The 15,362-nt window shown below is 39.3% G+C and overlaps 1 protein-coding gene across 1 annotated transcript in view; it reads right to left on the bottom strand.

Moving 5' to 3' along the window:
- Positions 1 to 15,362, bottom strand: part of MYO6 (myosin VI) — a 155,508-nt gene that overhangs the window by 49,187 nt on the left and 90,959 nt on the right. The window contains exons 13-17 of the mRNA XM_040983657.1: positions 10,754 to 10,898; positions 7,376 to 7,533; positions 6,032 to 6,123; positions 2,685 to 2,757; positions 210 to 337 (exon numbers count right to left, since the gene is read on the bottom strand). Coding sequence (XP_040839591.1) covers positions 210 to 337; positions 2,685 to 2,757; positions 6,032 to 6,123; positions 7,376 to 7,533; positions 10,754 to 10,898 — 596 coding nt within the window. The remainder of the gene's footprint in view (positions 1 to 209; positions 338 to 2,684; positions 2,758 to 6,031; positions 6,124 to 7,375; positions 7,534 to 10,753; positions 10,899 to 15,362) is intronic.

Raw genomic sequence — 15,362 nt, 5'->3', positions numbered from 1 at the left:
AGTAAATTAGCAGATGGGATATTTCTCCTTCTGTTTCTCCTCCCTCTTTCAGTAACTCTGCTTTTCAAATAAATAAATACTCAAAAATAATTGCTTTAAACCATATACAACTTATGATTCTAAGTGTCATGAAAAATATGAAAAAATATGAGGTTTTTTAAGATTTCTCCTCCTAGACTGGAGTCTGACCTTTAGAGTGGCAAACTCACCGTAAGTCGGAAATGGTCCTTGTGCTTCTGGTGAACTGCAGATGTAAAGTGCTGATCACTGGGCTGGGGAAGGCGATTTTCTTCATCCAAAATATCCAGGATTCCCACCAGCTTTGCTTCAATTAAATCTATGTGAAAAAAAATGAAGGTACTCACAATAGGGCAAAATAGCATTTTAAAGATATATAATCAGTTTCTTAAAGGATGGGTCAAAAACAACATAACAATTCTAAGTATTCTCTCAAAAGTTACAGAAAGTAGATGGATTTCTATTTCAAAAGTGACCATTTGTAATAAAATAACAACACATATTTAACCTAAGTCTTAAGAGAATAAAAAATACAACTAATGCTATAATCATCCCATTTGTAAACTAGGATTAGAGGCTAAGGAAGATCACACCGATGATTGCTACAGTTTTTAATTTAAATTTATTTTTCATTTATTTGAAAGACAGAGAAAGAGCTAGAGAGATCATCCATCTGTAAGCTCACTCCCCAAATGGCTGTAACAGCAGGGACCACTCCAGAACGAAGTCAGGAACCAAGAACTCCATCCTGGTCTCTCACAGAGTAGCACATTCTCATGCACTGTGTCCATCATCTGCTGCCTTGCCAGACGCCTTAGCAGGGAGCTGGATCAGAAGCAGAGCCTCTGAGACCTAACTGGCACTCTGAGATAGGATGCTGCATCGCAAGCAGTAGCTTAACTTGCTAAGCCACAAATGCTGGTTCTGACAACAATATTTCAAAATGAAGTAAAAACACAGAAAGCTTTGCGTGTACAGCTTCTTAACAATACTTTCAGGTACTGATTTAAATGCTTTCAGGGAAGATGTCTGCTACTTTGAACACCTGCATCCCTGTTTCAACTCCTAGCTGCTTTATTTCTGACTCAGCTTTCTGCTAACATTTATCTTGAGAACTGACAGACAACAGCTCAAGTGTTTGAGTCTCTGCCTTGCATAAGGGAGATTTTGATTGAGTTCTGGGATCCTGACTTCAGCCCGGCTCAGCACTGGCTGCTATGGGCACATGGGAAGTAAACCAGGAACTGGAAGAGATCTCTAGCTCTCCTTCCTTTTCAAACAAAATGAAAATAAGTAAAATTTAAATTTATGTTGTCAAGCAAAACTTACTAGGAGTGACATTTTCATGCTCCTTCTATTATAGTTGCTGGTATTTCTGGGCTTTTTCAAAATGACCATAAAAGGTAAACTACTTAAACATAGTATGTAACAACTGCTGAGTGGAACAAACTATGGGACACTGAAATTTCTTAATCATAAATCAACAGTGCACTTGTATCAGTCAAAAATGCTTTTTTGGGCCCGGCGGCGTGGCCTAGCAGCTAAAGTCTTCGCCTTGAACATGCCCAGGATCACATATGGGTGCCGGTTCTAATCCCGGCAGCTCCATTTCCCATCCAGCTCCCTGCTTGTGGCCTGGGAAAGCAGCAGAGGACGGCCCAAAGCCTTGGGACGCTGCACCCAAGTGGGAGACTCAGAGGAGGTTCCTGGTTCCCGGCTTTGGATCGGCCGTTGCAGTCAGTTGGGGAGTGAATCATTGGACAGAAGATCTTCCTGTCTCTCCTCCTCTATGTATATCTGACTTTGCAATAAAAATAAATAAATCTTTAAAAAAAATGCTTTTTTGGGGCAAGTGTGGTAGTGAAGGAGGGGTTTGCAAACTAAGTTATAAATGAGAATGTTCTATTGACAGGGAAAGATATAAAAGTGGGTAGAAAGATAAACAGAAGAGGGAAAATTCCAGCCATCATAGCAAAATACAAAAGCACAGGGTGAAAAGGGAAATGAAGCGTTAAGAGAATGTTGAGTGGACCAGGCAGAATTTGAAGGTGTTTAACCATAATAATATGTTGCCACAATCTAGCATCTGAGTAATCTACTGGATTTTCAAACTGGACTTTCAAACAAGCCTTCTCCAAGAGCTGATTTTAGGGGTGGACTAGAAGGAAAATCTGAGAAGAGAAAGAGCTACCTGGGAAGGTTTTCTACAGGAAAGTTTTCTTCACATGTTAAAATCAACATGAAAGTGAAAATTACTCTGCTGCACAGTAGTAGCTGGATATAACAAACAGAACTACTGAAGTCAACCAGCAATCAGTCAGAGGATGCTGTCCCGCAGACAGAACAGAACCAAGACCATCAGAAAAGCATCCTTGCCTGCAACCTGGCCTAGACAGGAACCTCACTGTAATGAGAAATCCTTTCTCTGCCTCAGCAACTGAGTTCCCTCTTAAATAATTCATATGCTATTTGTTTTGCATAGAAATATGCCCACCACAATAAAGAGACTTTAGAAAATCTTTCAACAAAGCAGAAATAGAACATGAATGCAGTATTAGAGAGGAAATCCTCTCTCAAATACCAGTTTCAAATTCCATAACTAGTCATTTCAATTGCAGAACACAGAAAAATCAATGTATTTCCCAAAGGCGATGTACTAGTCTTACCTATACAATCCTGATTGTCCACATAATGCACTTCATTAACGCCTAAACCTTCTTTTTGATACAGCTCTTGTTCCTATAAGTGAATGTCATAATCACAGGGAAATATCATGAAATGTAAAATGGATTCAACAGTTCATATTGTTTCTTAACATAACATTTACAATAGGACAAAAGTTTATATAAACTAACATACTCCATAGTAGTTTTTCAAAGACAGAACAGATCTGGAATATATCCAGAAATAGCAATTAATGCAAACAGGCTCAAATATTTTTGCACTGATATCATACATACAAAGTGCATGTCATTTGGGAAAAATAAATGCAATTTGGAAAAATAATATATACATTAAAATCTCTACCTGTAAAAACTCTAGTTTCTTATATAATTTTCATTGCTTGATAAGCTATGCAACAAACTGAATATGTCTTAATAGTTTTATGTTCTGGATGTTCAAATATTTCTTCACATGAGATACACCAGCAAAGTTTTCTGACATTCTAAAATGTATTGTTGCTGGGTCTGTGAGCCCCAAGGGCAGGGAGTTTGTTGGGTCCCAAGTCACCAGTCCTGGGTCTTTGCCACACCTAAGCAGTGGGTGCTGGTTCCTTGAGCCCTGGGAACAGGGGTTTCAGCAGTGAGGCCCAGGTCACCTGTGCAAGTCCCTGGCCCACCTGTATAGTGGGTGGTGGCTCCATGAGCCCTGGGAGTGAGGACATCTGGTGGGGCTTGGGTTCCTTGGCTCTGGTCCCTGGCCCGCCTGAGTAGTGGTTGCCAGGTCCATCAGCCTTAGTGGGACAAGGGTCTGGGGGCCTTGGGTCACCTAGCCCAGGTCTATGGGTCCGCCTGCAGTGCGGGTAATGGGCCTGTAAGCCCTGTGGATGTGGGTCCAGTGGAGCCCAGGTCGCTTGGCTAGGATCCTTGGCCCACCTGAGAGAACTGGTCCTCCTCAATGCAAAAGACAAAGTAGTGGACATTGCCCAGATCCACATGGAGGATATGGCAGCCCATTGAGCCTGCAGGGGACATCTGTCCCATCCCAGAGCAAGGAGGACAGAACATATGGACAACTACCCCAGCCAAATAATAACAGCAAATATCTGGGCGAATGGAGACTCTGAGGTCAACTTTGTCAGCCAAGGAATATTGAAAGGGTTTGCTTATCCTTTTTATTGGTGAGACTGACAACATTTCAGGACTATCAAAATCAACTGGGTAGAACCCTCAGAGTGTACACTACATTGGAACCCTGGGTTGATATGCGGCAGCCATTCTTCATCCCTTGGTACTGGGGCAATTGGGAGACTGCATGTGGCTTCTCACTTTATCCCCAACCAACTCCAAACCAGGAAGTAGAAATTAAAACTTTGGAAACAATGTTCACACCCACTTTTCCCTAACCCTTGATTCATCCCACTCTGATCAACTATATTAACATTAGCAAAAAAAAAAGAAAAACAGTATTGTTGATTTCAGTGCAATCTGGGTTTGAAATTCTTGTTTATTTTAAAGATTATAATAGTAAATATAAATCAAGGTACAATATCCTCTGCATAGCTTCTATTTCTACATAAAGCTTCCTGCTGGATTGGTGTAGAAGAGAATGGTTAGTACACATTAAATCAGAGGCAACATCTAAATTCTCACACTGTAATGTGGCCGAATAAAGCATTTTCAGAGAAACCAACTTACTTGTAAGTATTTGTTTTACCTATTTGTTTCTGTCAGAATTTATTTAACTCTACCATATAAGTAAAATGTTCAAAGGCCCAAACGTTCTGGAAAGCCCACAAAGAGAAAGACATAGGGGTTGGCATCAAGGTACAGCAGGGTACCAGTTCTTATCCCAGCTGCTCCACTTCCAATACAGTTCCCTGCTAATCTGGGGAAAGCAGTGGAAGCCAGCCCAAGCTTGAGCCCCTGCCACATACACAGCACATCAGGATCAGGCTACTCTGGTTTGAGCTTGGCTGGTCCTGGCCACTGCAGCCATCTGGAGAGTGAACCAGAAGACAGAAGATCTCTGTCTCTCTCTTAATTTCTCCAAGTAAATAAAGAAATCTTTTAAAAGAAAAAGAAATAATAAAAATGTTGGAAATAGTTGGATATCATGGCACAGTGAGTAAAGACACCACCTAGCATCCTTACATCTCATATAAGAGTGGCTAGAATTAAGTCCTACCTCTATTTCTGATCCTAATTCTTGCTAACACGCAACCCAGGAAGTAGCAAGTGGTGGCTCAAGCGATGAGTCCCTGCTACTCCTATGGGAGATCCAGGTAAAGTCCTAAGCTCCTGGCTTCAGCCTTGCCCAGTACTCTGTTGCAAGCATTTGTGAAAATAGAAGATTTATCTCTCTCTAGCCTTGACCTTCTCTCTCAAACAAACAAAAAATTAAAAATCTTACAAATGTGAAAAGATAGATGGGATGTGGACTACAGAAAGCATTACACTATCAGTCAGATATAGTAGAGGACAGACTCAGAAAGCAGCAGCAACAACAAGAAGAAAAATACACTATTGTAGGCCAGCAATCAGGAAGGGGGTGCTGAGAACTGGTCACTGGTTTCTTCATCTTCAAAATACAGGACTGGACCAGCAATCCCCTTTAACTCTGCCTTCACTTAGTAAAGTATCTCTCAAATAATAAAAAGGAAGAAAAGTCAAGGATTCTGGAAGAAAAATCAAGGATTCTGGAAAGAAAAGATTGAGAATCCATGGCAAAGAACACTGAACCAGATCAGAAATCAATTAATCCAAAACTCCCTTTATTTATTCTTCATTCAAGAATTACAAAGTAACTTTCCTAGACATGATATTGTGAGTGTGCATCATGCCAATAATTATTAAATTAAGTAGTGGTAAAATATTCCTTTTCAGAACAGAGATGGTTGGTCAGCTAAATGCACACAATGTACACAACATGATTGGCCATCCCCAAGGTAGGAAGGCAGGGAGAGTACCACCTGAATATATTCCAGGCCACTTGCTCCACGCAATCTCACAAAGGACAAAAGCAGGCAACCAGTGGGCAGAAGGAGAGGCTTAGAAGAATGGAAGGAGTTGTCTGGATCAAGAAGGAAAGCACAAAGTCTTGTGCAGTGGTAGAAAGAGACAACAGAATCAGAGGAAGAAGTAAGCAGAACCCTCAGCCTAACAGGTGACTAGTGACAAAAACAATGCTCACGTCTGAAGGGGTGTCTGATAGAGCTTGTACTGGCCACTGTGCTTCAGCTGAACTATGTATCTGCTGGACTCCACTAATTTCTCCCCCTTTAGATAACTGCAGCATGTCGCTTTAAAATACCTGGATGCAGATATTAAATTTAAATTATAATGGCAATTACCTCCTTCAGAATCCTTTCATTAAAAAACTGCTGGAGTTTTTCATTGCAATAGTTGATGCAAAATTGCTCAAAACTGTTATGTTCAAAGTACTCTGAAAACATAAGACCAAAACCAGGGTCATTATCACATCAACTCCATGTAAATTTATCTTAGAATTACATTGCTACAGTTACCCATGGCTAAATTTAAAATCAGGTTTAAGAAAATGCATATTATTGGTATATATTTAAATTTTATAAAACACATTAAAATCTCTGCTCCAACCGACCAAAAAAGATGCCTTTCTTGTGATGTAAATGTTTTGTAATAAAACACATTAAAACGTAAGCCATTTGTAACAGTTCTTTTTTTTAGGGAGATATTGAAGCTATCTTACTTAAGGCACACAAATGATTACAGATGCAAGTCCTTTAGAATTTTTTCTACATAATCTGTAAAATTACTTATAAAAATGCTATAGATACTGATTCATTCTGAAAACTAGCAGATCATCTAAGACTCTCATAGCTCCAAAATTTTATGATTCCGTATAGGCATGCATCAAGCTACACCCAGTATAGACCAGGAAGCAAATGTCTAAAAGATCATGAAACCTGCACTTAGTAACAGGTGCTTCTCTACCTGTGACCAAAACAATGACTTATGATACATTTTAAAACATGTATCATGTCAGCAATAAGCCATCACACCTCCCAAAATGTCAACACCCAACGCTTACATTGACAAAAGCAAATGATTCCACAGCTTCCCATCAATTTTACTTGAAGATGTTTACAACACACGCATTCAAAACAAAACAGTGTTCAGGTGATGGTGATTCATTTCAATTCTAAACAGCTCTATAGTTGTCCTCAATTACTTACCATGATACATTATTCATCAGATGAAAAATGAATTACCAAGATTTATGTCTTGACAATTAACAATAGTGAGAATTCTGACACATAATAATGAAGTTGGCCTTTAGGTTATATCAACGTAGAGCCAGCTCTAAGTATTAGAGAATGATTTTTAAGGACTACATTTATTATTTATTCATTTGGTGGCTTCATTATCTGTATTGGTAGCACTCATGAATTCCCCTTTCTTCCACTATATTCACTTAACACGAAAGCTACCTCCTTCATCACAACTTAACAATGAACATGACTACAACCAGCACCCATGAGTCTCTGTCACTTTTATAAAGCACCAGATTCCTTTTAAATCATATTATGAAACACAGATTTGGACATGTTATATTTGAAAATATGTAAGTAGGATGCAACTCAAGGGATAAACTTTAAAAAGCAATTTTAGCATTTGTGAAAAAATATCAAACACAAAAAAGAAGCTACACTTACCAAAACCTGCAATATCCAAGACTCCAATAAAATAAGATGATGCTTCAAAGGGAAAACACTGATTTACTCTGTTTACTACGTGGTCAAACAGATGGCTGTAAACAGTCTTTGCCAAGGCATCGCGAGCATTGTTCGCCTGCTCCACTTTCAAGGGTACCCTATTCAAAACAAAAACAAACTGCACTGGAGAGAATTCTTTATGGCAACATATTTGCAAAACTGATGCCTGATACCAAAGTTGGTATGTGCTTGAATATATTCACTGCGAAGAACAAAGTAATTACTGAGGGTTACGCACGAATAGATAGAGATAAATGAGACCAGGCAGAAAACTACAAGAGAAAAACTGAAGAAATTATCCAAAACTACATGGAAAGTCTACTCCTGAGTGAAAAAGAATGTTAGGCCTTGAAAAATCCTTTTAACCTTAATTTACCCTTCAGGTTGAACAGGTAAACAACTATTCAGAGGAATAATTTGACTTTGTTTAATGGAAAAGAAAGAAAATTGAATTGAGGATAACTCTGAAGTTCTCGGGGTTATTTATATGGTCTAAAAATGTTTACGGAAGTGTCCAACATTACTACTTAATATTTAACTTTACGTAACTACATGGCAAAAGAGTATTACATGTTGCACATGTAAGCACACAGCCACTGTCCACAATAAAATTACTTTGATGAAAAAACCAAGCATAAAAGAAAATTTCCAAACATCTGCTATATACCATCATATTGATAAGCATTAGGATCAAAACAAATGAAATTAAGTTAAACTTTAAACTCATTTTAGAAGTACTTCACTTTGCCTTTTCCAACTTACATGAATGGGTTTTTAGATAAAGTTAATGGGAATTGATCATTTAGGGAAAAAATAAGCAGGGATTTCCATTTTGGACACCCTATGTTTGTGCAGTACCCTCAAATTTTCTCCAGTAGAACCCTATCTTAAAGTAAATTTTATGTGGAAATTGCATAAACACAACACATGAAGGAACCACTTTGGAACAAATGAGAAATGCAGAAGCAGAGGAAATGATACCAGATGGATACCCACCTCTGTCCTCGGGTCCTATTTAGGTTCCTAAAGGTACCTCTACAGAACCAAGCAATTGTAGGGTAATCTCTGCAAAAATACTTGAATTAAGCTGGCAAAGAATCAGGATAAACGCACCTTGCTAATGTTTCCAAAAGTGGAAGAGGGAGGTAGTAAATTTTCTGAGTGGCTAAAGCTTTAAAAAAAAAATCAGACGTGGAGACAGAGTGCAGCATGTCTCTCTGCATCCAGACCAAAGATGGACTCACAGTGAAACAGTTGCAAATATCCTGACAGTAGGATGCTGGAATCTCCAACACTGTCCATGCCTACAATGTCGAGAAACACTTCAATAGCAGCACGATGCACTTACGACTGTTCATGAAAAACCACCCATTGTCATACTAGAGGAGAAACCAATGGTCGGGGGGTGGGGATCTGGTGATGGTGACAGGAAATTCTAGAGCCTATGCAACTGTATCAAAAGATAATAATAAAGAAAAATAATCATTATTGGGCTCAGTACAGTAGCCTAGTGGCTAAATTCCTTGCTTTGTATGCACTGACATTCCACAGGGGCACCAGTTCATGCCCTAGCTGCTCCATTTCCTATCCAGATCCCTGCCTGTGGCCTAGGAAAACATCAAGGTTGACCCAGAGTCTTGGGGCCCTGCACTCGCATGGGAGACCCAGAAGGGCCTGGCTCCTAGTTTCAGATTGGCTGAGCTCCTGCAGATCCGGCCACTTGGGGAGTAAACCAGTGAACAGCAGAAGATCTTTCTGTCTCACCTCCTCTCCGTAAATTTGATTTCTCCCCAAAAAAATGAATAGATCTTTTTAAAAAAATCATTATTGTTACATTTTGCTGAAAAATGAAACCTTTATTATTTAAAGGAAGAGTAACAGAAAGGAGAGGAAGCAAGAGAGCAAAATAAGGGGAGGGAGGCAGGGATGCAGGAAGAGAGAAAACGGGTAGGGGAGAGAGAGATCTTCAACCTGCAGGCTCATTCTCCAATGCCCTCATCAGTTAGGGCTCAGCACAAGAGGTCAGGCACCAAAAATCCTACCTGGGTCTCCCTCAGGAACAGTAGGGACTCAAGCACTCAAGCCTTCACCATTGCCTTCCCAGATTAATCAGCAGGAACCTGGGCCAGAAGCTGCATAGCCAGAACTTGAATTATTTAGTTCCCGGAGTGATACCAAAGGGATATGGGATGTGGGCATTCCAAGAGACGGTTTATCCCACTGCACGACAATACCTGCACCAACTGAAGTTCTTTATGTCACTAGAGCTCACTGGTGCTTCATTTAGCAAGATCCGAAGGATCTGACTTTTTCCTTCACAAATCAAGATCTTACAGTACCTCAAAATATTATGCCTGAATATCAATTTTATCCTACAGTATCAAAAACAAAAGTGCATAAAAGATAAGATTTTGAACCAAAAATGTACACAGACCAAGCTACCATCTAGAAATTTTTTGGTCATTTGTTAAAAAAAAATTTTTTTTTTTAAAGATTTATTTTTATTATTTTTTTATTGGAAAGGCGGATATAGAGAGAGGAGAAACAGAGAGGAAGATCTTCCGTCCGATGATTCACTCCCCAAGTGAGCCGCAACGGCCGATGCTATGCCGATCCGAAGCCAGGAGCCTCTTCCGGGTCTCCCACGTGGGTGCAGGGTCCCAAAGCTTTGGGCCGTCCTCAACTGCTTTCCCGGGCCACAGGCAGGGAGCTGGAAGGGAAGCGGGGCTGCTGGGATTAGAACCAGCGCCCATATGGGATCCCGGGTGTGCAAGGTGAGGACTTAACCACTTGCGCCACCGCGCCGGGCCCAAAAAAAATTTTTTTTGACTAGGTCCTTATTTTCTTATCATTGGCATTTTCTCTAAATGAAAAATCTGGAAGATAAGAAATTTTATTTCACAAGTTATTTTTCTAAAGTGAGTTGCACTTGTAGAAGTTGTAGTACATACCATTTGCAAGGAAAATCATCTTAAAGCAAAATGACCCATTGCCTAAAACATCCTGATGGTGATGTGCATGATCAATTCATATTTTCAGTTCCTCAAAACTAATGCTCTAATTTGATAGATTCTAAATCTGTGCCACACACAGGATCTGCAAGGAGCCAGCGTGGCAAGAGCAATGCACATGCCCACTGATCTGGACATAGCTTATGACGGCAATATACACAGAATTTTGATCAAGTACAAATTATACAGAATGAGGAAAAGGTATGATGTGTAAAGATCAACTGCGAATCTCAGCATTCTCATAAAAGGTTTTTACTGATAAACTGCAAGGCAGGATTTTTGCAGAATAACGAATTAAGGAACTTACTTTATAACTGTTCCTTTGGTGCCCCCTGCTGTCGTTAGCATGACTCTTGTAGTTAAACTTACACGGAGATCATCTTGGTCCAAACCCAGTAATTCAGCACAGTATTCCAATGACTGAGTAGATTTATTCTTCAGATTACAACCACCTAATGAAGATATAGTTTAATATGAACTTAATAAACATTCTACAAATCAGTTTTAAACATTTCTTAAAATTGTACTTCTTTCATATAAAACTGAAACAGGCAAGGTTTGTTTCTAACTCTGAAATCATCTCACTTTTTCACCGCTCATACTGTCAAGATCAACTGCACATTTTCCCTCAAGGCAGGTGGTGGTTGTAAGCCTTTAGACCATCAAGCCTAACCTGTCACCGCTTCATTTTGTATGATCCAGAAAGTGAAACAGATTAATGATGCACTATAATGCTTCCTATTAAACCTCTAGAGAAATACGTCGTATCATTAACATTCACAGCTACATGCAAATAGAGTCATTTTCATACAAATGTTGAAAAGCACTCTATTACATTAGTTTGGATGTGTAATCTTGTCAGTGTAAACATGTACACAATGTTGCTTGGAGACAGTAAGGGAGTAAGAGCCAACCGATATTAATTATACATCAAATCGATTGATTCCTACTTATGAATTATTTCTGACAAAATTTATATAAAAAGACTCCTTTAGTCTCTGGGCTTGGCTGGTTCCACCTGTCATGTGACCCAGCCATTGAACACGTTATTAATTTTTTCACCTTGAGAAAATTACTAATTATTTCTGTGCTGGGAATCCTTACCCATAGAACAAGACAATAAAAGGAAAAATTTAACCAGATTTTGTCAAAATCAAGAATTTCTGAATTTCAAATAACACTATCCAAATGAAGGTAAATGACAATCCATAGAATGGGAGAGAAGATTTGCAAGTTACTTATAAAGGACTTAGACCCAAAATGTATAAAATACTCTTGCAACTTAATAGTATGAAGTCAACTCAATAAATAGGCAAATAATATGAATTCTCAAAAAAAAAAACATGAACATGTGCTCTACACCTGAGCTATCAGAAAAAATGGAAATGAAAACCACTTTATACCCATCATAATATCTACAATCAAGCAGACAATACTGGTGATGAAACAGAGAAACTAAAACTCCCCTACACTGTTAATGGAAAAGCAAAATCAGGAGCCTACTTTGAGTAACAGTCTTGACAGTTTCTCAAAAGGTTAAAAAGTTACCATAAAACAGCAATTCCTCTCCTAGACACATTAATTCCTGAGGAGCAATGAAACTATACATCCCAACAAGTATGTGTACACACCTTATTAGCAGAACTATCCATCCTAACTAAAAATACGGAAACAACTCACATAGACAGCAACTGACAAAACAGAAGCAAAATGCAGTTTCACCCATACCATGAAATATGCTCAGCAATAAGAAGTACCTCTACATTAAATTTAGGCCAAAGAAGGCAGTCACAAAACACAAACACATTACAGGATTCTGTTATATGAAATGCCCAGAATAGACACAGCAGATCCGGGGCTGCTTAAGGTTCACGTAAGCGGATAATGTGAAGTGACTGCTAGTAAGATTTCTTTCTGGAGGAATAAAAATGTTGTAAAACTATGGTGATGGTAGCACAACTTTGAAAGACTGAATTGTACTAGTAAACGGTGCATTTCAAGTGGGTGGATCAAACAGCATATTAATTATATCTTAATAAAACTATTATTTCCCTCCCCCCAAAAAAGAAATGAAAGACAGGAATACTTTACATTAAGTGGTCAGTGCTGTGCTACAGTGGCTTAAGCCACCACCTGCAGTGTCAGTATCCCATACTGGAGTACAGGGCTATATTCCACGTGGGAATACAGGCCTGCATACCTGCTGGTCCACAGCATATCCAGCTCCCTGCTAATGCATCCGGGAGATCAGCATTAAAACAGCCCAGGTGCTCTGGCCCCTGTGACCCATGTGGGAGACCCAGATAGACTTCCTGGCTCCTGGCTTCAGCTTAGCCCAGTTCAGGCTATCACAGGTACATGGGAAATCTCTGTCTTTCCCTCTTGCTTATTCTGTTTTTCAAATGAACACTACCGATCAAGAAAGAGAAAACAAAAGATATAAAAGAACGGAGAAAAAAGAAAACAAAACAAAAATGGGGGCTGCTGTTGTGGCATAGTGAGTAAAGCTGCTGCCTGAGATGTTGGCATGCACTTGAATGCCCGTTTGTGTCCTGGTCACTTCACTTCTGATCCCGCTCCTTGATAATGGCCTACAAAAAGCAATGTAAAATGGCCCAGGTGTTTGGACCCCTGCCACCCACATGGCAGACATGGATGAAACTCCCTCTCACTTTTTAATTCTGACCCTAAAATAGATAAATCTTTAAAAAATAAAAGAGAATATATTAAAAGTAAGTTTACCCTTCATGTCTTGATTCTACAAAACTATGTGCTCCATTATAATAAACAAATCATGTAACTCAAAACAGATCATAGTAATTTATTAATTCATTTAAAAGATTTCTTTTACTATATGGAAGTTCCTTACATATTTCTACAAATCATATGAAAGGTTAAGATAAAAAATACTATTGTTAAGGTCTTATAAAGGTAAAATGTTGGGCCCAACATGGTAGTCTACTGGTAAAAGTTTTCACCTTGCATGTACAGAGATGCTATATGTGTGCCAGTTTGTGTCCCAACTGTTGCACTTCCCATCCAGCTCCCTGCTTGTGGCCTGGGAAAGCAGTCAAGGATGGCCCAAAATGTTGGGACTCTGCACCCGTGTGGGAGACCTAAAAGAGGCTCCAGGCTCCTGGCTTCGGATCAGCTCAGCTCCAACTGAGCGACCCAGCGGATGGAAGATATCACTCTCCCTATCTCTCACTTTCTATGTAAATCTGCCTTTCAAATAAAAATAAATAAATCTTTAAAATATATATTACAAAATAGCAAATCTTTCATGTTATTAGCTTTCCAAAAAAGAAATTCAAACATTTTTAAAATCTGTGACAACATATAGGGAGCCCTAATTGGTATTTTCTGCATGTCTATCAGGCAAAATTATTTTCTTATGACAGCATCATAAAACAAACTTGATGAATAAACCTGCCCACAAAATAATTACAAAAACAATAGGTTTCCTTCAGATGTTAGGACATACCAAAATCAAGCTCTTAAGGGGGAAAAGACCTTCTAATTTTTTAAAAAATTATTTTGATTTATAGAACAAATTATCAAAAACATGATAAAATCTTAGCTATTGAAGTTTTGAAGATTTATTTATTTTTATTGGAAAGTCAGATATACAGAGAGGAGGAGAGACAGGAAGAAAGATCTTCCATCAGGGCCCGGCGCGGTGGCGCAAGTGGTTAAAGGCCTCGCCTTGCACGCCCGGGATCCCACATGGGCGCCGGTTCTATCCCGGCAGCCCCGCTTCCCTTCCAGCTCCCTGCCTGTGGCCTGGGAAAGCAGTCGAGGACAGCCCAAAGCTTTGGGACCCTGCACCCGCGTGGCAGACCTGGAAGAAGCTCCAGGCTCCTGGATTCAGATTAGTTCAGCTGCAAGGTCGCAAGGCTTTGGGCCGGCCTCGACTGCTTTCCCAGGCCACAAGCAGGGAGCTGGATGGGAAGCAAGGCAACTGGGATTAGAACCAGCACCCATATGGGATCCCAGGGTAGAGGACTTTAGCCACTAAGCTACCACACCAGGACCCTGAAGAAATTTTTAAAAAATTTCTTGGGAATTTGAAAGGTACAATTGTACACAGAGGGAGAGTGGGAGATGGGAGCAGAGGATGATGAAAAAAATATTTTTCCACTGCTTCACTCTGCAGGCAACCATATAGGCCAGGGCTGAACCAGGTCAAAGCCAGCAGCTGATAACTTCACTCAGGTAAGATGCTGACATCACAGGCAGCAGGAAAACCCACTATACCACAGTGCTAAAACCATAAAAGCTGAAGTTTATTAATACTCATGATCCACTGCCTTACTCCAGCTACTCTACCTTCTGCTCATTTTCCCATCAACAAAAGAAATTTTGCCAGGAAAAATAACAGAATGCAAATACACACCTTGTATCCTTTGATCATTTGTTATCCAATCAATTGAATCACATAACACTTCTCTGTACATCTGCAAGCTCTGTATATCTCTATATATCTATATTGATATATAGATATAGATATAGATATAGATATAGATATAGATATAGATATAGATATAGATATAGATATAGATATAGAACAGTTCTCTGTACTTCTGCAAGCTCTGGCAGTGGGGAATAATGAAAAGTGTGCCATTCACCACTTGTAGCAGTACCAAAGTGGACATCAATTCCTCTACATGTATGATCATCTTTGTGTATGTTATTTAGGAATTCCCATATGTTCCCTATGCCAAATGAAACATATGCTAATATTCAATTACATTTTCAATGTAAATTTTTCCCAATCCCTGCAAAAAATGAATAAAATTCTTTATATACATTAAAAACACACCTAATTGTGCCTGAATGTTTTTCATTTTAAACTGAAACCTACACACCTATTTTCCTTATTCATATAAAACACTTAAGAGTGATCACTATGAGCA

Source organism: Ochotona curzoniae, unplaced genomic scaffold, assembly GCF_017591425.1.
Source record: "Ochotona curzoniae isolate NIBS_2020 unplaced genomic scaffold, NIBS_Ocur_1.0 contig_3819, whole genome shotgun sequence".
Lineage (NCBI taxonomy): Eukaryota > Metazoa > Chordata > Mammalia > Lagomorpha > Ochotonidae > Ochotona > Ochotona curzoniae.
This window is presented reverse-complemented; position numbering and strand designations above follow the sequence as displayed.